A 26,893-nucleotide genomic window follows, 5' to 3' on the forward strand; every position below is an offset into this window, starting at 1 on the left:
AGCTCGGCTTTGACTTTGTCTTCTTCTGATTGAATGTCAGGTTGTAAAGCTGCTGCCTTTTTCTTAAAAAGATACAGTGGAAGTAAAGGACTGAACAAGAAAACTGTAAAGCCTAATTTAACCCAATGTGTGAAGTTGTGGATGTATAGCAGGAGCAAATACAAGCACCAGATGTGTGTCTAATATAAAATATTTATTCTGTTTTTCTTTTCCCACCTTTTAAATACCGATCATTTGATGCACTTTGCTCCACTCTCTGTATTATGCTGCCTGATCTGCCTGAGAGGCGCTTCTGGTGTGCTTCCTGCTTCATACAAAGAGTGAACCAAAGCACATTGGTGCCATTAATAAAATCGCGATTTCTCGATTTAATATAAAATCATCGTCAAAACATAAATTCGAATTAATCGAAAAAACAAAAAAAACACCCAGCCCTAGTGTATATATATATATATATATATATATATATATATATATATATATATATATATATATATATATATATATATATATATATATATATATAAAGAACAAATTAATGATAAAAAAGGAGAAACTTCTTTTAAAAATAAGCATTTATTATATAAATCAGCTCAGACATGCAAAAAACTGTGGTAATGCAGTCCATTTATAAAGTTTGAATTAAACAATGAAATCTGCCAAATATAGATTTTTTCTGCTTATTTTGGGTCGATGGTTCCCATAAAACATCAATATATGATCAACCTGCGACGTTATTTGCTTTTACAAAACAGTTTATTCATCAAATATTTTTATTTTTACTCTCAATTCTCCATGATCACAAAAGTGAATGTTCATTGCAATAACGCTCGGGAAAACTCTTGATCATTCGGCTGCTTCTTTACATCCATGAAGCGTCCTCCATTTAGGAGTTCTTCTCAGGAACTTTAATGGTCACCTGTAATGTAAAACATGAAAAATAAATGAATAAAAATAGTAAATATGCATCTAAAATACTATGTACAACAAATAAATCTAGCTTAAATTACCAAAAGGGATACTTCACGCTAAATTGACCCATTCACTTACCCTTCACTTTTTATAAACCTTTGAACATTGGAGATTAATGCAGAGTAATGGCACAGAGAAGTCAGTATTCTCTGAGAAAGCCGTTTTAAAAGTGATACAATTTAAAAGTGATTCAAAATCAAATGGGAAGGTGGACACCTAGTGGTTGAACTAGGTATTGCAGTCCAAATTTAAAACATTTTTTCCCCACCCAGTCGAGAGGAGGCTGGATGCAAACCTTGTGCAGTGCAATCTGTATATAAATAATATTTCATATCGCAGCCTCTTGCGATTAGCTAATCGCATTGTTTTAAATCGCGAATGCAATTCGATTCTGATTAAATCTCACAGCCCTTTCCAGGAAAATGTCCTACTTAGTTAAATCAGGTTAGGGGTCTAAACAAAAGCAGACATTCTGACACTGAACACACACTTTCAAAGCAGAATAACCGACTTAAGCACTTTTTTCAGATAAACAAGTATGCTTACTAAATATATTATGTATTTTTCATCTTTAGAAGAGTTAAAAACGTACAACGAGCACCATTAATGAGTGTTATTTTATCTCTTACCGTTTTGACCTCAGTGTAGTTCTCCAGTCCATACTCGCCCATCTCACGGCCAATTCCTGACGCTTTGTAGCCTCCAAACGGAGCCTGAACTCCGAACACGTTATAGCAGTTAATCCTAATCAAATAAAACACAAACATGTCAACACATTTTAATGACAAAGAGCTCCAATAGGAGCTTAAAGCACATCACATGCTCACCACACAGTCCCAGCACGCAGGCCATGGGAAATGTAATTGGCCTTGTCGATGTCTTGGGTGAAAACAGCACCCGCGAGGCCATATTTGCTGTCGTTGGCTCTCTCAATCACTTCCTCCAAAGATTTGAACTTCAGAATTTGCATAACAGGCCCGAAGATCTGACAGGAACACCAAACTACATCAGTTAATACATGTAAGAGTTATAGTACATCTAACAATGCATGTGTTTAGTGTGTACCGTATGTGCATGCATGCTAATAAATGGAGTATTTGTTGAAAAACTGCACAATTATGCTAATGCACACATTAAAATGAGTTATACTTTTGCTTATAGTTAAAAAAATCTTAAATTGAGTGGAAAATTAGGTTGCTTCCTCAATTGTGTTAAAAAGTTGCTCCACACCTCCTCGCGAGCGATTGTCATGTCGTCCTTGACGTCTCCGAAGACTGTGGGCTGGATGAAGTATCCGCGCTCGGCGGCTGGAGCTCCTCCACACATCAGCTTGGCTCCTTCACGCTTCCCGCTGCTGATGTAGCCCAGAACCTTCTTAAACTGATCCTCATTCACCTTTGGGGAAAGACCAGAAACACCACATCAACTCACAATACAGCTCATCGAATGTAACTGGGTAACTTAGGGTGCTTTCACACCTACACTTTTGTTTCGGAACGTGTCTCGTTTGCCCAGTTAGCGCGGTTCGTTTGGCATATGTGAACAGGGCAATCGCGCTCTGTTCCGCGCTAAAGTAATCGCTCGGAGATCGCTTGAATGAGGTGGTCTCGGCTCGATTGAAACGAACCCTGGAACGGTTCGATTGCAGTGAGAAAGCGATCCGATCCGAGCGCGGTTATATCACAGTGTTTTATGGATATATAATAGGCTTACGGCTATATGAAGAGAGAATTATGAGTAGGGCGGGAAGTTTCGCGAGTCTCTGGTGCCTGCAAACGAGTGATGATCTCCCGGTAATCTCGCGTTTCCCTCCCGGTCCTCAAATAGGCATCGTCGCGCACCCTTCTCACCCCTCCCCACCGCGTCTCTCCTCAGACACGTCGCGCACGCACCCTGTCAATCACCACCAAACCACCACCACTCCTGACAGCTGAGCGGGACGCTGCAAAATAAACCCTGACACTCTGACCAATGTGAGGAGAGTTTACTCGCACGTGACTTGTTTAAGCTCTTTTGGTCCGATTATAAACTTTGCAGTGTGAAAGCGAACTGCTCCAAGAGCAAAGAGCAACAATGTAACAATAGTAATCTCTGTTTCGGAACAACTGAATCGATACACAGGTGTGAAAGCACCCTTAAAGGTGCAGTATGTAAGCTTAACACCCAGTGGTTGAACTAGGTATTGCATTCCTGGTTCAAAACACATGTGGGTCCTAATGTTCCAATAGTGACGTGGACACTACATTGTAAGCATAACAAGGCTTGTTAACTGACGTATGTTTTTTTTTTACCCATACTCAATTAGTCCTCCGCTTTTAACCCATCCAAGTGCACACACGCACGCACGCACGCACGCACGCACGCACGCACGCACGCACACACGCACACACGCACGCACACACGCACACACACACACACACACACACACACACATTTTGAATGAGAAGTGAGAGCACACACACATTTTTGATTTGTAATATCCATAGCCAAGCTTCAGACTACAGATTTTCAAGTACTTTCATTTCAGTCAAATATCATCCAAACATAAACCATAGATCAGTGGTTCTCAGTTCTGGTCCTCGTGCCCCCCGCCCTGCACATTTTGAACATCTCTTATTTGACACACAAGGATCAGTTCATGGATCTCATTGTTAACAAGCTGATGATCTCAATCAGGTGAGTCAGGGTTTCTACGGGTTTCATCAAGTCAAATTTAAGACTTTAAGACCTTTTAAAGACCATTTAAAGACCGTAATTAAAGAAATTTCAGACTTGCACAATGCTAAACGCTAAAGTTTTGTTAAATGGTCAAGATAAAACTGTGAAAAAAATTAAAAACAGATGTTATTGTAAGGACGATAATTAACCCATATTAATTTATAATTATAGTTATTAATATAATTAATATATTATATTTATAAATGTTTCTTAAAATTTTTATTGAAATATTTTTTTAGGCATTGGATGGCTGTTGACCCGATTGTGTATAGCTTTACATGGACATGGGAAAATTAAGACCCGTTTAAAATTATTTATTTAAGATCTACAACACAATAATTTAGTGGATTTAAGACAATTTAAGGCCTAAAATGTGTTTTTTGAAATTTAAGACATATTAAAACCTTGCAAAAACCCTTGTTAAGTACAGAAGACATACAAAATGTGCAGGCAGGGAGAAAACCAGAGCCATAGATGAACAGAAAGTTCATTTATTCAACTTCAAAATCAACTTAATTTCTAAACATTGACACTTATGACTGCTTTTGTGGTCACATATTGTGTAAAGTGGCAATACAATATAATAGATGTCTATAATAATGACTATATCTTGACCGTTATGCCGGGCCATGAGCATTCTAAACCTGAAATGATGCGAGTGTGACGTCATTAGCATGAACACACAGCACTTACTGCTTGTTTCTTTAAATTTGGAAACATTTGGAATAATGCACGCACATAATCCTTTAACACCATTTTAGTGTTTTGTTGGATATTTTGTAATGAAAATATTGGACATATTGTGCATAATATTTACATATCAAAACCTCCTTATGCACACACTCAGATTGTAAGGGGTTTGTAACAGAGCTGTACCTGCGGGCCCTGCTCCGTGTTTAAGTCAAAGGGATCTCCCACAATCCTATTCTTGGCTCTCTCCACACTTCGCTCCACAAACTCATCGTAGATGCTCTCCTGTACAAAAGTGCGAGTGCCTGCGCAACAGCACTGGCCTTGGTTGAAGAACAGGGCGATATGGGACTGCTCCACTGCTTCTTCCACTGCGAACGCAGGTATAATTCAATTAGGGATGTAAAAAACATTTAAGGAATGTTAACCTGAGGAATAATACTAGCATATAAATATATATTTGCTTCCAAATATTATAATTTAGCCACCATTTACTCACCTTCATGTTGTTTTAAACCGTTCTTCTGTTGAGCACAAAAGAAGATATTTTAAAGAATGTAGCTATTGACATCCATAGTAGGAAAAAACAATGGAAGTCAATGGCTACCGGTTAATCAACATTCTTCAAAATATCTTCTTTTGCATTTAACAGGTTGTAACTATTGTTTATTTATTTATTTATTTATTTTTTATAGTAAGCCATCCCTATAATTTATATTTCCTATTACAATCCTGCATGATAGATTGGATTCTCCTGTGCATCCCAAAAAAGTTTTTTTTTTGGTCCAATAAATGAAAGTCACTGGTATCCAGTGTTATAAGGCAGTGGTCCCCAACCTCTGGGTAATTGGTACCGGGCCGCACAAGAAATCATTAATTATTTCTGTTTTGTTTATTATTTGAGTCTAAATCTTTTATTTTGAAAAAAAATATTTTGTAAAATAACCATATTTTCTCAGTTACTCAAAATTTAACCCACAAGCTAGCAACATGAGTAAGAAACAGACGTGTTTGGAAAGTTTCTCCCATGAATTGTTAAGGAATGGATCCACAACCCATTTGTCAACAAATCAGGTGAACCGAGCATGTCTGTGCAAGATGATCAAATGCTGGCAAATGATGGGAGCCATATCCCGTCTTTTCCACATACAAGTTCGTTATTTCCAATGGAGGCATGTGGCTTGTGTGCGCATATTGGGAGCAACTGGTGGAAGTGGTGCGACACGCACCTTCCAGGCACACCTAGTTGAAAACATCTTCAGAATGCCATGAGCTCAACACGAGTCACGCGACAAGAACTGACCGGTTAGCATCATATTTTGTACAGAATATACACATTTTGGTAGACTAATGGTGGTTTTTAAATGTTCTACATAAATAAAACTTGTATCAGAGTCGCAGCAATATTTTGTCAGCATGTCATCCTCTGAGAAAACGGTCGATGGTCACCAAGCAATCAACATACATCCAGCACCCCAGGCTGTGGTAAAATTGTTAAGCGTTGACCAGTCCACGGTGATAAAAAGGTTAGGGACCACTGTTTTAAGGGATCAAACTGGCTTTCATGATATGTGCATTGCTGAAGTATGCTTGAAAATACCTAATGCTTTGTGTTATACTGTATACCAGGGGTCTTTTCCGGGAGATCTACCTTCCAGCAGAGTTCAGCTGCAACTTTAATCAAACCCACCTGTCTGCAATTACCAAGTGCTCCTTCAGATCCTACATAGTTGGTTTAGTTGTTTGATCAGGGTTGGAGCTGAATTCTGGAGGAAAGTAGATCTCCAGGAACAGGATTGGGCACTCCTGCTGTATACAAAGACACATCTGACCACTGTGAATGCATTTCTGTGATGAATTCCTAAAATTAAGGCATATATGGTTTTAACAGCTACCAAAAAACTAATGTTGGGCTCCCGCAAATTACACTGATGACTGGTAATGTTTTGTTTCACTGTTTACTGTGTCTGCTTACTGTATGTTGCTTGATGACTGAAGCCGTTTGTCGTTTGGAGGCTTTATTTCTGTTGTCACTGTGGTTTGTTTGATAAAGGATGATGAGCCTGTGTGTGTGTGTGTGTGTGTGTGTGTGTGCTGATCACGTTTTGTCAATGATGAACAAAGACTGCTTATTCTGCATTAACACGTGAGTTTTTCCATCAGCCTCCAGGCACACAGGGGTCAAAACTGCATAAGAGGGCTACTAAAAAGTATTATGAGCATTAATAATAGGTTTCATCCATATGGTCAGGCAAAGAGAAATGGTCATGCATTGCAAATAGTGAATGCAATCACATTATAGGCAACCTCAGGGAAAACAGTTACAATAGTAGAGTTGTTCTGGTTTTGTTTGCCTTTGCATTGCCACATCAGAAAACTTAAGGCTGTCATGGCAAAATCCTTATAGATAAAGACATATTACATAATAATAACAACTTCCTAATTTATTAAGAGACTAACCAAAAATTTAAATACATACAAAAATACAGAAATTTACATTAAAAACATTAGATGATTTAAGTTAACATCATTTAAGTAACATCATTAACAACATATGATAAATAACTTAAAATATTTCTAAACACTGCAATCAATGTGCTCTTAGTAAAGAAATCCCGTCTATTAGTTTTTAAAATATAAAAGATATACAATGTGCTATTAAAATGTTTGTTATCTCTCTATTCCTAAAGATGACCAAACTCTTGGTTTAATGGCTATAACTCCTTATCAAAACGGTTTTGTTTATATGCACAAAAAATATTGTCTATATTCATTGAGAGACAGATAAAAATGTCCATTTTCAAAAAAGTGGTGTTATTATTAACGCCAAGCACTGTATATTCAAATATAATTACATCACTCGCAAATAAATTAACCAGTTAAACTCTGCTGTTATTTTGGGATTTCCGCCTGGATTTAAATGTAAAATCTTCCCAAATCCACATGCAGAGGTGTAAATGCAAAAATTTGGTATTATTTTAAAGAAAACCCTTTGAATTTTCATAAAACACTATTGAAAGTGTTTAAAATAACAGTATATGTTGTCTGTGTTATCATAAACACCTAAAAAAAATAATAAAAAGAGAGGAGCTTTTTGTATTTTTTTTAATAAACTCAGATTTGAAAGTGTACCTTTTAGGTTCTGTGTGGTCTAGCGTGCTGTAATTAATTTTGTTGGTTCCTGCACATGTCTGTAATCATAGCAAAATAGAAAAAAGTATTTACCATAATCTGTGCAAAAGTTATTGCATTCCAACTGATGAGAGGTGCTGTACAAGCCACAGGGACGATCATTGTTTTCATATTTCACTATTCTTTTGTTTGATCAAACATAATTCACTGTGTTTGGAGCACGTCAGACATATAAAAGGATTACTTATGCACATCACCTCAAAAACAGAGGAGAAATGGCCCTGAAGCACACAGCGTAAGGTAAGAGATGACAGCTGTCTGTGCTATCTGGGGCTGCTTATTGATCATGAATGTATTGTTTTCACTTCTGCGCCATGGAAACACAGAAATTCATTCTGCAACTGTTTGACATGTGAATATAATTCAGTAAAAATAATGCTAGAACCGTATGAGCACCGGCAAGAGCTTTAACTATAACTTGTACATGTGTCATATGTAAAATATGAAAATGAACCAATGTTCAATACCCAGCTCGAGTATCCAAAATACTTTGTATTTAAGTGTGAATAACTTTTGTAAAGTAGAATAAAAAACAAAGTGATGCATATGTGCATAAAATATAGATTCTACACTTTCAAACAAGACCACTTAAGGGGGTCTGCTGTAATGCTAGCCCTTTAAATCTTAAAGCGAAAGTCGATGACGTCACAGACCCCGCAGAGTTTAACTGGTTATTTATATGGTAACTAAATATAATCCACCAGATTAAACAGAACAGGTGAAATAATGCTGTATACAGGATGAAAGAGTGAACTCACTGTTAGCATCTGACAGGATGATGTTTGGACTCTTTCCTCCGAGCTCCAGTGTGACTTTCTTCAGATTACTGGCACTCGAGGCTCGCTGGATCAGGTGACCGACCTACAGAAACAAAGATACAAGACTATACAGCTGATGAATGTAATGCGAATATACTATTGAAGTCTGGGGTTTCACAATGCTTAATACCAACCGACTTTTGCTATAGAGGGGAACTATAGAGACACTAATGATATAAACTTTACTTCATGGTTTTTTTAGGGAATCTAACAGGATTCACGCCCCATTCACACGGGGCATCAGAGTCAACGTTTCCTATTCACTTTGAATGGGTGACGTCAAGCGTTGCCGAACTGCATTATGGATCCGTCTGCGCCGCTTTAGAGGCGTTGCTCTCTTCAGAAGTTGGGACTAGCTCAACTTTAGGTGCCATCGGAAGCGTCAGCCAATCAGATCACTATATGCAAATACACCACCTAGACAGTGGCCTATCGGTGACTGAATTTCATTGGCTGATGCTGCTATGATGATCGCGTTAGCCCCAACTTCAGACACACCTTCCGTCAAGCGTTGACGCTGAAGCCCTGTGTAAATGGGGCGTCAGGTACAGAAATGTATAATGACACTGTGTAGTCTTCCATGCATAAATAAATACATAAATGAACCTTTATTTAAAAGTTATTTAAACTGTCACTATGTCGATACCAGGGCGGTTAAGTTTACTTCAATATATATTTCAAGTTAATACCAATCTAATCATGACAAACTGGAAACTGAACGCCAACTGGTGGTCATGTCTGGAACTGCGGCCAAACAGCAAGTTACTGAAAGCTTGTTTTTTAAAATATCAACTTCAAATTTAGAATATAATTTCTTTATATATTTAGCTTTGATTTATTGTCTAATGTGGGCTAAAACAAGTTTTATAAAATACATTTTTATGTAATGTGATAAAATATACATTTATTATTTATTATTTTCATAAAGGCACATCACTTTTATTTATTTCTGAACGTCTTACAGCTACAGTCTGACATCAGTCTTCTTTAAAATGAAACCGAGCTAAATTCCATGCACCAAAGTCTGGAAGATTGCCAATCATTTAAGTTGAACATCATTTTCATGTCCGTGTTCAACAATTAAGAGGTTAAACTCTCGTTTAAAGTCACAGGTTCTAAAAACACATGCAAATTATATACTTTGACATTATTATTGTTCAGCTTTGTAGTGACTCTGGTCAACTATAATACTATAATACTAATTCAACATTGCATATCCTGCGATGTGACTATTGCGGATGTGCACATTGTGATATCGATGCTGAAACACTATATTGTGCAATCCTAATTAGGACATATCTGCTATTGAAAGGAAATCTCTTACATCAGTGGAGCCGGTGAAAGCTACTTTGTCCACATCCATGTGAGAAGCGATGGCTGCTCCTGCTGTGGGACCCATTCCTGGGACAATGTTGACAACGCCAGCAGGAAAACCAACCTACAGCACAACACATGGAAAACATCAACATGGTTTTTAACACAACATTGTCGGTATCCCTCCATCGAAGAAAAACTGAAATCAAAACTAATGAAATTAGATATTGCTTTTAAATTTTAGTTCAACAAAAATATTAAGGAGGCAAACTAATTAAACTGGCTTGAACAAACATGAGGGGTGCCAACAATCCATCTGTATCGACACCTATGACTGGTTTTGTGCTCCTGGGTCACATATTATGTGAAGTGACGATATCCATATGATTTCCATCTGTATAGACATTTGCATGACTTGTTTAGCCACCCTCATCTTAACACTGCCTAAAATATACATTTACATACATGTATACGCAATGACATAAAAGCCCCAATCAGCTAGCGAATCAGGTAGTTACGCCTCCGTTTTCAGATGTCTCCGTTTTCCCCCATCCACACTGAGACGGAGCAGCAGCGTTTTAGAATGTAAATGGCCTCTCCAGCGTTTCCAAAACGCTCCGTTTTTGGCGCTCGAAAACTCCGGCATAGTGTGTACGGATGGCGTAACTGTAGCAAAACTTATGCGTTTTCAAACTAAAACGCACTAGTGTAAACGGAGCCTCAGAATATCTGGACAAAGCCACAATGAGCGCCATGATGTAATCTTAAATAAAACAATTGTCATGCCCACTTTCTATTATAAACAGAACAGTTGCCTCCGAGCTCTGCTGTCAGTTCCATAGCACTGGACCAATCAGTAATGTGACATCCAGTATTGATGTCATTCACCTCTTTGATCAAACTGGCGATATACAGTGCGGTGAGCGGCGTCTGCTCCGCCACCTTCATCACCACTGTGTTTCCAGTGGCCAGAGCCGGACCCAGCTTCCAAGCCTGCATCAATAGAGGGAAATTCCACTGCACACAAAGGAGGACAGAAGGACATTGCGTTAGTTGTAGAATTACTGCAATACAATGTTATAAAAATATTGCAAATTTGCATTCAAAAGCATAGACTTACAGGAATAATTTGTCCACAGACTCCAATGGGCTCATGTCTTGTGTAGCAGAAGTAATTGCCATCAATCGGGATGGTTTTACCCTCCCATTTGTCTGCCCAGCCAGCATAATACCTAAAAAACAAAAGGAGGAAGGAAAAAACAAAGTTACTGGATTTGTGAATGAATTAACCATCATCAGTGTTATGATTTATTAATAAAAAGCAACATTTAGACAGTGATATTAAAGCAGGGTAAAATGGATGGATAGAAATGGAGGAGGAGATATCCTTAGTTTCAATGCCACAGCCATATCACCCTGCAGCCCAAGGCCGGTTACTCACTGAAGCTAAGCAGGGCTGAGGCTGGTCAGTACCTGGATGGGAGACCACTAGGGAACACTAGGTTGCTGTTGGCAGTGGTGTTAGAGAGGCCAGCAGGGGGCGCTAAACCTGTGTGAGTCCTAATGCCCAAGTAAAAGTGAAGATGACACTACACTGTCAGTGCAGGATGAGACATTAAACCGAGATCCTGACTCTCTGTGGTCAATAAAAATCCCATGGCACTTCTCGTAAAAGACAGGGGTGTAACCCTGGTGTCCTGGCCAAAGTCCTTCAATCGGCCCTTACAATCATGGCCTCCCTCTACTGAATTGGCTCTATCACTGTCTCTCCACTCCTCCAATAGCTGGTGTGTGGTGAGCGCACTGGCACCGTTGTCCTGTGGCTGCCGTCGCATCATCCAAGTGGATGCTGCACACTGGTGGTGGTGTGGAGAGACCCCCCCCATGATTGTAAAGCGCTTTGGATGTATGGCCATACACAATATATATATATATAAAAATACATATACTATATGTATTATAATACATATACCATAAATATAATACTCAGGGTTCAACGCTAAGGACATTTTTTACTGGCCCGACTGGAACAGCAGTTCAGATTTTTATTTGCCCTGCCAAAATTTTCACTGGCCCCACCAAAATAAATAAATAAAAAATAGCTATTTTTTACCCACATATTTTAAATAATGTGTCAAAAATAATGCCTTTGAATCTAGAATTTAAATATTTTTAAAATGTTAAATATTTAGCAGTAAAATACAGCAGCATGGAAAATGTGCAGGTATTTTATTACTAAACAAAAAGTGGCTGACTTAAAACTGATGGAAAACTATGCAAAACATCACTTCATTTTTTTCATTATGTTGTACCCATGTAAATATCTTTTTCCACAAAACAGACGTTTTCTTTTAGCCTCATAATTTGATGTTGCCGTCTCTTCACTGTTATGGTTTTTACTGGGTTGTGGAAAAAAATAACGTGCTCACAACAACCAATCAGATAAAAGAAACCAAAAAGCAATATGGTGTTTACGACTTTACAGAAAACGAAGCATTCTGAGACTTACAAGCACAAATTGTTTCTCGGTTCTAAGACTGTATTTGCACACAATTGACACTGTAGCAGGCAAATTAAAATTGAATGACAAGACAGCACTGGCCTGATCAGGCCAGTAAGATTCTCTCTACTGTCCCGAACATCTCTCATGCTGGCCCCGGGCCATCGGGCAGTCCTTATTGTTGAGCCCTGATACTATATAAATACACATTTCAATTTGCTTATTCTAATGTTAAATCATTAAAACCATCAAATGCTGGCACATGCGAGTCATTTACACTGGAACAAAACGAAAGAAAGACACAAAAAGAAATACAGATAACATTACAAAGAATAAAAGGTAACTTATAAACTGTCTAAATTGCTTCTCTCCTTAATTTAGCAGCAATCAATTATAAGACCACAACATTTACACCATTTCTGATGGCATATACAGCATGTTGAGTTTTTTGGGAAATAAAAAAATACTTTAAAATATGGGCACAGTGCATTTTTGTCACACACCCAGCGATCGCTTCCCAGAGGATCGCTGGTTCTCACACGAACTCTCATGACTACATTTCCGCATTTCCCAGGACTACATTTTCAAACATGCACTGCTCCCAAACACGCACGCCTGCTCATTCATCTATCCTGATTGCAATCACCAGCTGGACCTTGTTCACAGACTGATATCACACCATACTTAAGCCACTCATTCACGCTTCCAGTTTGCCGAGTCTTGTTTGCATCTTTGTTACATTACTACGCGTTTCCCTGTCTTGTTTCTCCGTGTCTCGATCCTAGCCTTGTATCCTTGTTATCCTGTTTAGCCGCCTGCCTTTCGACCTTTTGCCTGTTTAACGTTTATGATTCTGGACTGCCTTAATATACCCGTTTGCGCCTGATGACCACTGCTTGCCTGACATTGAATAAACCTGCATATTGGATCTTACCTCCTGTTGTCCTCTGTCACTCCACCCCAGTCGGTAACAATTTTGATATTAAATGTAATAGAAATTCATAGAAGAAATAAAACAAAATCAGAACAATAGAAAATGTGTACCTCATGCATTTGACCACCATGGGCACGTCCACACTGAAGGAGACTGCATATGGTTTACCATTGTCGAGAGTCTCCAGCTCCTATTTAAATACAACAAAAAAACAGATACATTTAAATCATTTACATTTACTTGCCTAATTACCCTAACTTTAACCTAATGAAGCCTAGTTAGTTTAACCTAAGTTAAATACTAGCATCTTGAAGAATAAATATTGGAATATTTTGTGCTGTCATCATGGCAAAGATAAAATAAATCAGGTATCAGAAATGAGTTTTTAAATCTATTATGTTTAGAAATGTGCTGAAACAAAACTTCTCTCTGTTAAACAGAAATTGAGAAAATTAAATATACAGGGAGACTAATAATTCTGACTTCAAAGTCTATAAGACAGTATGGAGCACAAATGATGTTGACTCACAGCTAAATAGGCAGCATCTCTCTCGATGCAGTCTGCTAATCTGCTCAGCAGCAGCCCACGCTGAGACGCATCCATGCGGCGCCAGGGAGAGCCCAGCTTAAAGGCATCTCTGGCAGCCTTCACCGCTTTATCCACATCAGCCTGTGTGCAAACATGAAGCAAACAGATACAAATGAAGACAGTTAAACTCAATTGTGCAGCCATTCCATATTTCATCATTTGCAATACACTGCACAGCAGGGTTATTTTAGTAAGTTAAAACTAAACCTATTGGAACACTGTTAGCTGAAAAAATAAAGTAAATAATTCAAAAAACACCGGGTTCTTACTCCTTTGCTAAAGCTAAAGTTAGGCACTTTAAGGACTTCACTTCAGGTGCATTTCAAAGTTTTCCCGCACTTAATGAGTGTGTGTTGTGTTTTTTTGTGTGTTTAATGCCATGCCAGCTTCAAAGGCTAGAAAAAACCCTTCTATGCCCAGAAAACAAAAATTATACTCCAGATATAGATTATATTAAAAGTTTTTTTCTTTTTTATTTATCATACAATTTATTTGGATTAACGGTGTATAAAAAACTACAACAAATCACTTTAAATAAAAATATAAAATCCTCACAGAATGTGTGATTGAGTCATTTTTCATCTCAATTTCATGCTTTGTTCACTATGAAGTGGTAATATAAATGCATTTTGTTTTTAATTTATGCAAAGTTACGCACTTTAATTAAAATTTAAAAGGATTTCCAGCCCCAGTAGGAACCTGTAAATATGAACAACTAAATGAAAGTAACAACAGCTACTGAAACACTGAAATAAAATAATAATAAGCTAAAATAACAAAAGATTCCACATTTAATAATAAAAAATATTAATAAGAAGCACTTCTAAATACACATATAGGTGGCACTCTTACAACCAAACACATTAATCAAGCACAAAAACAATGGGTCTCATTCACAAACGATGAATACGCACAAATTAATGTGTGAAATGTTTATATATATATATATATATATATATATATATATATATATATATATATATATATATATATATATATATATATATACATACATACACTGGAATATACATTTTTAATGTCTAATTACTTTTCATTCACTTTTCATTCACTTTTCATATATAAATAAATAAATAAGAGCTGCACAATTAATAGTCAAAAGATCGCATTCTCGATTCGACCCTCTAGACGATCTTAATCCAGCATTTCTACGATTCTGTTGATCATATTTTCAAGTTCAGGAGAGAGGAAAAGTCGGCTGCACGAGTCTTTTCATTGTTTCACATACGTTGCTCAGTGACATTGACACCTCCAAATAATGTTAAATGAGTCACATACTGTATTTATAAGGTATAATTCACCAAAAAATTAAATCTTTGTCTTAATATAATGATGTTTTCGCGGCCGGGAAATCACACGTGACGTGAGCTGCTGACCGTGAGCTGTTATCACAGAGAGGGCGCAGTGCGCGTGCGCTCTACATAATGATAGATGCGCGTGCGCCTACTTTAGTGAACAGAACCTGCATATGTTGCGAGTAACAGGTAATACAGTTGTAAATAATATTCACTTTGTGGCACAGAGTGATCGTTTGGGAGCCGCGAGCGAAGTATGATCAAGCACTTAGTGGTCAAAATGAAACCGAAAGTGTGCACTTCATTTAAATGATCATATCGCATTTTAGAGTTATGATTACGACAAGCTTTTGATATGTTTTTTTTTTTTATAGCGAACAGAATTGTGCATGAAAATAAATGTTTACAGTGTCAGTATAACTACTCTAGCCTATATATTGTTGAATATAATCTGATAATGGCAAATGTCTGATTTTACCAGTGAATAAAATTGTCTAATATGACAGATTCAAGCATATATCTCAAACATAATAATTCAACATCAGAATTATTATAAGTAGAATAGAATTATTTATAAAAACCAGTAGACTTACACATTATATTATTATCGATGTTGTGCCATATGTTTGTTTTTACCATACCTTCATTTTACATCTACAGAATCGTGAGAAAATCGTGATCTTTATTTTAAGCAAAAAAAATAAATAAAATAAAAATAAATAAATAAATAAATAAATAAATAGTGATTCTCATTTTGCTAGAATCGTGCAGCTCTAATATATATATATATATATATATATATATATATATATATATATATATATATATATATATATATGTGTGTGTGTGTGTGTGTACATTACATTTATTCCTGGAAGCAGTGAAAACTAAAACAAACATTACACTTTCAAGCACAGTGTATGTGGAGTTCATCTCAGTGTCAGAGTCTTTATTAAGTTATGCTTATTACATTGTGTTTGGGAGGAAATGTTAACTCGATTCAAGCAGGCGATGTGATACACGTTAAATAAATATGCAGGGCTATTTTTAATCTCAGTCCTTGGTTTGCTGTTGGTGTACAAAAGTCAAGCCAACGCATCTTTATCAGCATGGAGAATGTTTGTTTAACCTCGACACAATTATTATAGGTGTGAAGTCCAATGCTTAATTTGATATACAGAGAGCGAGATATTATACAATAGAACGTGCTTATAATATTGATGGATTCGACAAATTTGACTTTACATAAAACTGTCTGGTAGAAAAAAAATTACAGATACTCAGCTATGCACAAATCATTTCTGCTCAATATGCATCCTTTCCTAAAATAGCTAGAGCAGGGGTGTGTGTCCAAACTCGGTCCTGGAGGGCTGATGTCCTGTATAGTTTAGCTCCAACTTCCTTCAACACCTCGCTGGAAGTTTCTAGTATACCTAGAACGAGCTTGATGAGCTGGATTAGGTGTGTTTAATTGGGGTTGGAACTAAAGCCCTGTTTACCTTAATATGTTTTAGTTTTAAACTGCATAAAGCTGCGGTCACACTAGAGTTTGATAATGACATTCTGTTGTGTGGCGCTGTGAAAAGGGGCGGGATTAAACAAGATGATTAAACATTAAAAAAGCGAGCGATTGGTCCATGCTTTTAATTTCTGTCCAGAGATGTCATGTTTTGATCCTCAATTTCTCTCACGCAGTCAAGTGATGCGAATTCGCAGGTCAGAGTTCACCAAGCTTGAACTTTACACCGCAGCGACCTGCAAATCTTGACGCATGACAATAAGACAATATTTTTATTAAGGGGCGACATTGTGGCTCAGTGGTTAGCACTGTCACCTCAAAGCAAGAAGGTCACTGATTCAAGTCCAAGCTGGGCCAGTTGGCGTTTCTGTGTGGAGTTTGCATGTTCTCCCTGTGTTTGTTCACATGCGCATAACACATATAGGAGAATTGGATGAGCTAAATTGGCCGTAGTGTATGAGTGTTTGTGAATGAGCGTGTATGGGTGTTTCCCAGTACTGGTTTGCAGCTAGAAAGGCTTTCGCTGTGTAAAACATATGCTAGAATAGTTGGCGGTTCATTCCACAGTGGCGACCCCTGGTGATTAAAGGGACTTAGCCAAATGAAAATGAACGAACGAATGAACGGATAATAACAACAACAACAACAATAAAAATAAACATTTTCAGCATTTGTCAGCCCTTGTTTTTATCTAATGAAAATATTTGAGCTATATTTGTTTTGTTTTGGTGAAAGGAGTTCAGTGAATAGCTAAAAGTAGGTCTGTTACTCACACAATGCTATCCTGTTACTTTAAAAGACTCGGCCCTTTTGTAGAGAGAGAGAAAATTAATCTTGATGTTAAGCTGGTTTAACAAGGTAGTCAGCTTGTCTCTCCTCAATCTGACCAGCTGAGAAATGCCCAAAACCCTGGGGGTTTAGCAGCTAATACCGTTTCAGACAAGCACAGAGATGTACTCGATTTTTCTGTGTAATAAACACCCACCTTATCCCCCTCCGCAACGTGGCAGATAATTTCTCCAGTAGCAGGATTGATGGTTGGAAAAGTCTTCTTGCTTACAGCATCATGCCACTCATTATTAATGAAAATCTGCAGGAGAAAAAAAAAAGAGAGACATTATTATATTAAAATTTTAAGGATAAGTCAAGTCAACTTCTGCATTAAAGATCAATCGACAAAACCATCATCACCACCAACAGCAGATACTCACATAGTGCTGGAAGTCAAATTTCACAGTTAAAAATAGGGCTGCATGATATGGAGCAAAAATGTGAAGCATCATGTGATCATGAATAATGAGTGTCAAATCAGCATCACAGATCTGATAACAGCATCTTCAATAGACCATTTCAATGCAATAATGTCATTAGCAGATGAACATTTTCTGCTTGTTCCCATTTCAAAACTTTAATAACAGGCAATTCAATCATAACTTAATGTTAAAACAGCGGTCATAACATTATCAATATGTGGCTCTTTTTGGATTCTCGGAAGCTGTAGAAATTAAAAATGTAAAACGGGAAATACGCTGGGACCAATGTTTTTGTTTAAATCCCTCAAAATGGTCTATAGCAAAGCAAAAACATCAATTATGCATAATATAAATCACTAATTTACTTGTAACAATCCAACTATTTACATTACAGACTCTACTTAGTCTGCTGATTCTATTATGCAAAGTACAGAAATGTAAAGAAAAGTCTGAGAAGTAAACTGCAAAAAAAGACCCTTTGTTTACAATACAGACAAAAGGAAACCACCACTTTAATCAGTAATTTGTCTACTTGTTGAAATGTCTACTTGTTGAAATTAGATTTTTCTTCTATGTTAATTGTATTCGTATAATTTTCTAAACTTTTTTTTTAAAAGTTTTTAACTCAACACAATATTTTGTATCAATTATTACATATATTTTAATTTATTATTATTTTTTTTTTATTAATGCTTTTAGAATGTGGTAAACCAACAATTTGATGCATGATTTATCAATAATGTTTTCTATTTCATTTACAAACACACGTCCATACAAGTATAGCTTTTGATTTATAAATATTTTATTTGCTGCCAAATATAGATGAAACCTCACAAGAATGACATTCTGAACCTCAAGTCAAGTATGTAGACTCTCCATCTCCAAATTATTTTAATACATATTAAAACAAAAAAAACGAATAACAACATAAAAAAAAGTATTAATTTTATACCATGTCTACAATTTTATAAATTAACATAAGAAATATTATAAACTTTAACAGTTATATGTCATTTATATGCATGTTGTCACGGTCACCAGCAATTTAGCCTGTGCAGATCACTGGTAAACACACAGTTCGGTAACGGACTACAAATTCACCATTTTGGACTACAAGTCAGTCATGCACCGCTCACACACACCTGTTCTAAGTTCCGGTGATGACACAGACACAGCTGGAGCTGCTCATAAACTGATTTCAAGGACTATTTAAACAGCGCATGCACGCACGCACACATCTAGGCTGAGTCTTGTTACACTGAAGTGTGGACATTACTAGACGTTTTTCTTGCCTTGCTTTTGACCTCACCTTGTTTGTTTGTTTATGTTGCCAGCCCATCTGCCTGTTTATCAACCACGACTCTGGGATGCCCATATCTGTTTGCTCCGGTGTTGACTGTTGCTTGCCTGACCATTTTCTGCATAATAAACCCTGCTTTTGGATCAACACTTCAGCGTCCGACTTCACATTACACATGTATTTTTTATATGGTATTTTACAACTAAAACGCTTATTTGCTAGAAATAGTTTTATTTTTCATTTTTTTTACAATAAACTTGTAATTGTTAAATTGATACATAGAACCTGAGGCCATAATTTCCATATTTGGTATTTCACCAGCCCTCATGTTAAAGGGAAAGAAAAATCAATGTGGACCATTTATACCTTGTGACCTTAGAAAAAAAAAGTTTAATATTACCTGGCAACCTGTTTTAGACCAGATAAAGAAGATGTTGTCCATCATTCGTTTCAGAAGTGTAGGACTTTACCATTACTTATTTATTATACATAACATTTTTACAATTATTAATTAATATTATTATTATATACATTTTTCCTAATAGTACTTGTGCAACAGGAGAATTGATGTGGGTTGGGAGGCTTACTTAAAAAAGAAACCGTTAAAAACTACTAACTGTAACAGCTGGAAGTTATAGATAATTATTAATGTTATTTATTAAATTATCCATTGACTGCATTTTATTAACATCCAACCCTACCATGACAGTTTTGTAAAAACAGTAATTATACTGAGCATTATTCATATTGTTTATTAAATTACCCATTAAGTTGTGTTTCATTAGGATCTACATTATGGTAAAGTGTTTAGTATTTTATTACTAAAATAATCCATGACAGAAGTTCACTCAAAAGAGAAAGTTCTTTCTGTCTTTAATTACTAACACTCCTACTACTTTCAGAACATAGATTTAGATATTTTACCATACGAAAATGCAATGAAATGATGAAAATTGTGAAATTAAAGACAATAGTGCAGACATCTGGTCCCTGCGTCAGGTCAGGATGCGCTAGTAGTCTTTAAAAGGCGCACACAGCATGGAGGCGCACTAAACTCACAGGAAAGAACTGGATATTAATATCATGTTTTAGTGAACTAATTCTTTAAATACAACTCTCTTGATCTCTAAAGGGAAAAAATGCAAAAGAAATGTGTCCTTAAATAAATTGTAGCAGAGACGCAACTGTAACTATCTACAGACCTACATGTATCTATATCCAAGTTAATTTTTTCAAATATGTTTTGGCTGAGTAAAATCTGTGTAACAGTTTAATGAAATTTCTCTAATTTGGTTAGTTATTATATATATTTGATAAAGACCACATTTTTTTTCCATTGAATTTTGTCATAATTTTCCTTCCAAAAAAACTTCACATATGGGGCTGTCGCAATTTCCTTTTGAAAGAAAGACCTGATTTTGTAATTACGTGAGGAAGGTCACTGAAGTTTCCTACAGGGTTCAATGGCAGAGACAAAACACTGGATACTCCGCCATAGCCTCTAAAAAGCATCATAACACCTTTAGGAATTGCATCCATTACAATGGAAAATTCTTTTGGAGTTACAAGGAAACCAAACTTGCATAAAAACTCTTTATAATTTAGGACCCTCTGAATTAAATAACTGAGATACAGTCAAAATATTTTTCTCAAACCAACCATTTAAAAAAAGATCTGTTTTTATACAAAATGACCTGATTGTTCAAGATAAAATACTGAGAGGAGAAAAGTTGTGTTTGTAAATCAGTGACCGTGCAAGTAAAGCTTGCTAATGATAACTGAATAAGTTATAAGGGATTCTAGCAAAATTATAGTTACAAATCAGTAGAAAAAGGAGACCTCAGTAAAAAAGTAATTAGGGATAAAATTCCAAGTTGAGTTTTGGTTACTTATAAATTGGCTAAGCCAGTTAACTTTGAAAGTATTGTTTAAAGATGAAAAAATAAGAAAAATTGACCCTCCATATTCAAAGTAGCGTGGTTAATAATGTAGGGACCGTGTTGTCACTGAACGAATGTGAGAATATAAAACCAATTTTACCTCACTAACGTCTACCAAAATCCCTACTTTAAACCATACCCCTCACAGAAATATAAAAACATTAATTATGGTTGTACTGTCACAAAAATATGCTCTATTAATGCGAGTATCCGCAGCTGTATCCCATCTAGACAGATTGAGATAAAGCAGGAATGTCCGCCTGTGGGCGGGGTTTAAAACATGAGAAGTTCGTTAACCTGTTCAACTCAATGCAAAACTAAACTCGACGCCAGGTTGCAGATTACGAGCATTTAACTCGATATCGTAAAGATTAGAAAGCCAACATTTAATTTAGATGTGAATCATCTGCAACATACTAGAGACATGATTAATATGTCAACGGTAACGTTACACGAATAAGCACGTGAAGTGAAGTTTGGTTGTTACCTTGTTATAATGCACGTCAGGCTGAACGTTCGGTGCAGGAATCGTTGAATGTTGACATGAGGAGATACGACAAACTTGAGGGAAAGCTCTGGATAAAACTGTGCGCAGCATTTTCCACTCACTCGCCTTCAGCACTTGAACTGACAATGATCCCTGATACCCAGAGCAGAAATGCGCTCTTCCTAAACAGAGATGTTGCCAGATATTTGACAGAAATCACGCGTGTAGTCACATGTTTGCGCGACACAACAATTAACGATCTTTATTTTTTAAATCAACATTAGTAACCGGGGATACATAAAACACCATTTGTACTAATTTTATGAGACTTGAATACAAATACATATTCATCATGGAACAGCATAGTAAGCAAATGGTTAATAAAATCAATACATAAAAGAATAACAAGTTACAAAGAAAATACATTAAAAGAATAAAACATACAAGCATGAAAACATAAGTACATTGTTGAAATATTATATAAGTGTACCAAAAAGTATCTACACCAATCAATGATTGTTGTATGTTCCCTTACAAACTACTGCAAATCAATCTGATATCAAGTAAGCAACAATGAGTGGAAAAGGTGGATTTGGCAACAAACTCCGAAAAAGCCTATATAGGTAAAATATCTTATGGTATATTCTTTAGACTTTGGTAAAAGTCATAATTAATCCAAAATACTACAAAATACAGCAATTCAATCTGAAGTCAAGCAAGCTATAAATATATGTGGAAAAGATGGATTTGGCAACAAACACCAAAAACGCCTATGTAAAAAGTACCCCCCCCCCCCCCCCCCCCCCTTTGCTAAAGCTTTGGTAGCTTTGGTAAAAGTCATGATTAATTCAAAATAATAATCCAAAATATTACAAACTGCTGCAGTTTAATTTGATATCAAGCAATAAATATTTGTGGAAAAGCTGGATTTGGCAACAAACATCGAAAAAGCCTAAATAGTTAAAATGCCTTAGGCTATATTTTTTTTAGTCTTTGGCAAAAGTCAGAATTAATCCAAGTAATAATACAAAATATTTCTTAAACTAAACTGAGATCATCATATTTTAATTATCACACAAGACACTGCAATCTCTCATATTACAACTTACATTAATATTACACTAGCTGGCTACGCGTTTATTATTGTTATGTTACTTTTTTACAATCTATGCAGGTTTACTACAAAACTACTTAATGGCTTTAAACAATCTAATGCATCTGATTTCAAGCAACAAATATACGTGGAAAGCGTGGATTTGGCAACAAACACTGAAAACGCCTACGTACACGTTGCTATTAATCCAAAATTATTTTGGCTAAACTGAATTTATACTAAAGATATTTATTATATGTATTTATGTGTAAATAATAGATGAAACATAAATGTACATTTACGTGAGCTGATCTTTATTTTGAAAGACGTATCACGTGAGGTTCTGGCCACATGAGTCACATGACTGCGCTTTGGCGAATATGGCGTCACATTTGTTTTGCGGTAGAGTAAACCTAAATATTTTGAGAGAGGCGGCACGAAAAGACCTGCGCGAGTTTTTGGATAAATGTTCGGGAAGCAAGGTACAGGTTTTCGTTTTAGTAAATGAGTTTATCCGGCTGTCACACTGTAACTTAGTCAGAGTTTCCTCAAAATGTACTGCCTGTGTAAACACATAACCTGCGCTTGATGGTTGTGATGAAAGATTATTCCTGTAAACATTGTTTACTAATACTGTCAGTCGTGTAACATAGTATAGGGAGCTCAATCGTCTTTTAATTAATGTGTTTTCCCTTTTATTATTTCTCCATTAAAGGCCATTGTTTGGGATGAGTATCTAACAGGACCTTTCGGGCTGATTGCTCAGTATTCACTTTTAAAGGTGAGAGATTGTATTCACAGATTGCATATGTTCATATCATATTCATTCAGCATGAAAATTGTATATTAAATATCAAATGTGTATTATTAATCTATATTATATCACTTGTATGTTAAAATACACGACACGCAGACAAATCAAATGGAAACAAATAACGAATCAAGGTTTGGAAAATGTATAAGGTCAAAATGTAAACAACTATTGAAGTAATACTGGATTTATATTCGTACATTCAGCCTTTGCCATTTAATAAAATAGTGAAGCAGAATTTATAAATGTAAATACAGATTTATAATGACATACTGTTATTAGCACAAGGTGACGACTTGTGACATGGTGTCTAAATCTTGTTTACCACTCTACATTGAACACTGGGTCTGAATTTGCATGCAAGTATGATTTCTAAAACAACATTAGCACTATTTAATTGACTGTGAACCATGTACTTTGATAGTCATTGGCTGCTCATTTGGTTTCCCTGTTTATAAATGGCAAATAATTATTTTCCGAAAATATATTAAGGATGTGAAGGTCTGAATGTGTGAATATAAAACCAACTTTTCCCCAATAAAAGCCCAATTTATTTAATTTTAATTGTTTATTTTTATTTATTTGATTTGTTTATTTTAGTTTTATGTATTTATTTTTATTTATTCATATTGATTTGATTTGTTTATTTAATTTTATTTATTTATTTATTTATTTTTATTTATATTTATTTGATTTGTGTATTCATTTAATGTTATTTATTTACTTTTATTCATTTTATATGTTTGTTTAATTTAATTTATTTATATTTATTTGATTTGTTTATTTATTTAATTTCATTTATATTTGTAAGATTTTTTTATTCCATTTTATTTCTTTATTTTTGTTTATTTATATTTATTTGATTTGTTTATTTATTTATTTTTAATTATTTATTTAGATTAATTTATATTTGATTTGATTTGTTTATTTGGTTTTATTTATTTATTTGATTTCTTCAGTTATTTATTCGTATTTATTTATATTGATTTGATTTGTTTATTTAATTTTATTTATTTATCTTTATTTATTTATATTGATTTGATTAGTTTATTTATTTAATTTTGTGTCTATATATTTTTACCACACTACATTGAATATTTGTTCTGCGTTTGCATGCAATTATGACTTGAAAAACAACATTAGCACTATTTAATTGACTGTAAACAATGTTGTACTTTGATAATCATTCGGCTGCTAATGTGATTTCCCTATTCAGAAATCGCAAATAATTATTTTCTGAAATCACATCAAGAAGGTGAAAGTCTGAATGTTTGACTGTAAAACCAACTTTACCCCAATAAAAGCAGTTTTCAAACCAATAACGCAGTTTCGTGACACAGAATAGGTCACATTTAGTGGAATCTTTGCAAAGATTTTCATAAATATAAATGATGTTACCTGAACATTCACAGTGAATGCAATACAAATTTATCCAAGAGTTGCTATCAATGCAATGTAATGCTACCACAATACAAAATATACTAACATGAGTGTCTGCAACCCATCAACTATGATTTTTTGAGTCACATTTGAAAGATATATATGCATGTTGTGTATTGTTTGATAAGCTAAGTTTAAAAATGCACTGATTAACATGGTTGAGGTTTTATATTTGCACATTCCTTTTGAGATAACTTGGACATGCTCCCTATATTGTGAAACTTGTGGGTCTGACAACATTAGCACTATTTAATTGACTGTGAACAATGTTGTACTTTGATAATCATTGGCTGCTAATGTGATTTCCCTATTTAGAATTTGCAAAGAATACTTTTCTGAAATTATATTGAGGAGAAAGTCTGAATCTGCGAATATAAAACCAACTTTACCTCAATTTCAACATGGTACCTGTGGGACTTGTTTTTGTTTACTCATTGACATACCCATACTCATTATTGTGCTATTTGTTTTCATAAAGGAACATGAAGTGGAGAAAATGTTCACTCTTAAAGGAGGCCGAATACCATCTGCCGCCGTCAAGAATATTGTCTTCTTTGTTCGCCCGAGGTTGGAGTTAATGGACATCATTGCAGAAAATGTTTCGAGGTAAATCTAAATTCGTTTAGTTACTAAACAGCTCGTCAGATTTTGGCAGAGAAATCAAGAACTTTAGAATTTATACGCTTGTGTCATTCAGGACTTTAGAACCATTATGATTAGTGATTAACAGTTGACTCTTAAGCAAAATACAGAATTAAAAAAAACAATATATCTGTACAGATTTGCACTTACCTTGTTAACAAACCCAAGCAAGCTAGACGCAAACTAAGGCCTTGCGGTCACAACTTGGCTAAAATTAATTTAGGATTTATTTATATTTATTTGATTTGTTTATTTATTTGATTTGTTTATTTAATTTTATTTGTATTTGATTTGTTTATTTATTTTATTTATATTTATTTGATTTGTTTGCTTAATTTTATTTATTTATTTACATTTTTTGATTTGTTTATTTAATTTTATTAAATTTTATTTATTTGATTTGTTTATTAAATTTTTTTATTTATTAATATTTATTTATTAAAACTTATTTGATTTTGTTTATTTAATTTTATTTATTTATTTATTATAATATTTATTTATTTTTTTAAATATTTATTCATATTTATTAATTTATTTAGTTTATTATTAATCAACTTAAATTAATTAATCATTTATTTTGTTTTTGTTGATTTATTTTGTTATTTATTTATTTTTATTTATTTATTCATTTGTTTGTTTGTATGGATTTTATTTTGTTTTGCCAACTACTTATTTTACCTGGATAAAAATATAGGATTTCCCACAAGACGATATAAAATAAAATAATAAATGATCATTTAAGCCTGCCTCACAACTTGGCTAAAATTAAATGCAATTAAAACCTTTGATATACAATATTCAGAAATTGAAATTATTATTATTTTTTAATCTGACATATTTGTAATTAATAAATAACATGCATTTTTTAAAATTTATTATGTACATAGGACAAGTTATGAAGTATTGAGAAAAAATTATGAATTAATTAATTAATAAATACCACTCATTTCTGAAAATGTCATGAAATGTCAGGATTAAGAAATAATGATAAATATAATTGACTCCACTCGTATTAGGACTGCACAATATACCATTTTAGCATTGATATGCATATCCACAATAGTCACATCATAGGATATGCAATGTTAAAGGGGACATATTATGCTAAAATAATTCTCTGTCATCCTCAGAAAGTGTGTGTGTGTGTGTGTGTGTGTGTGTGTGTGTGTGTGTGTGTCAGCACAAAATACCACAAAAATAATGTCTTATAACTCTCTGTAACTGCCCCTTTTAGCATTTGATCCTAATTATGCTGTTTTGGTGACTGTCGCTTTAAATTCAAATGAGATTGTGCTCTTTTTAAAAGAGGGCGTGGCTACAAAGGCATATGTGTCAGCATAGTGGCAGATTCAAAAACCAGACTGACGT

General features: G+C 34.9%; 3 protein-coding genes across 7 annotated transcripts in view; 1 reads left to right on the forward strand and 2 right to left on the reverse strand.

Annotated features, from left to right (window-relative positions):
* The window catches only part of kiss1rb (KISS1 receptor b), a 360,900-nt gene that overhangs the window by 47,926 nt on the left and 286,081 nt on the right, over window positions 1–26,893 (reverse strand). The gene's annotated exons all lie outside the window — the stretch shown is intronic.
* On the reverse strand, window positions 557–21,721 carry aldh2.2 (aldehyde dehydrogenase 2 family member, tandem duplicate 2). 4 transcript variants are annotated; one of them, NM_213301.3, is given in 14 exon segments: window positions 557–629; window positions 664–919; window positions 1,602–1,716; window positions 1,800–1,957; window positions 2,203–2,367; window positions 4,567–4,751; window positions 8,331–8,433; window positions 9,715–9,828; window positions 10,593–10,721; window positions 10,825–10,936; window positions 13,249–13,328; window positions 13,668–13,808; window positions 17,545–17,649; window positions 21,540–21,721. In NM_213301.3, coding segments are annotated over 13 exon segments (1,551 nt in total). In that variant the 5' UTR covers window positions 21,651–21,721; the 3' UTR covers window positions 557–629; window positions 664–886.
* The window catches only part of vps33a (VPS33A core subunit of CORVET and HOPS complexes), a 39,044-nt gene continuing 35,133 nt past the window's right edge, over window positions 22,983–26,893 (forward strand). The window contains exons 1-3 of one of the 2 annotated variants that reach the window (XM_087251765.1): window positions 22,983–23,114; window positions 23,348–23,413; window positions 25,362–25,489. In XM_087251765.1, the coding sequence (XP_087107891.1) occupies window positions 23,013–23,114; window positions 23,348–23,413; window positions 25,362–25,489 (296 nt within the window). In that variant the 5' untranslated portion in view covers window positions 22,983–23,012. 2 annotated transcript variants of the gene reach the window in all.

The sequence above is a fragment of the Danio rerio genome, chromosome 5 (genome assembly GCF_052040795.2).
Source record: "Danio rerio strain M-AB ecotype USA chromosome 5, GRCz13ab, whole genome shotgun sequence".
In the NCBI taxonomy this organism is placed as follows: Eukaryota; Metazoa; Chordata; class Actinopteri; order Cypriniformes; family Danionidae; genus Danio; species Danio rerio.

Coding starts and splice junctions, on each gene's coding strand:
- aldh2.2 (XM_087251396.1), bottom strand. CDS start 21,650: ATGCTGCGCACAGTTTTATCCAGAGCTTTCCCTCAAGTTTGTCGTATC. Junction 17,650..21,539: donor CTGACGTGCATTATAACAAG/GTAACAACCAAA, acceptor TTTCTCCTGCAG/ATTTTCATTAATAATGAGTG. Junction 920..1,601: donor ACTACACTGAGGTCAAAACG/GTAAGAGATAAA, acceptor TTTACATTACAG/GTGACCATTAAAGTTCCTGA.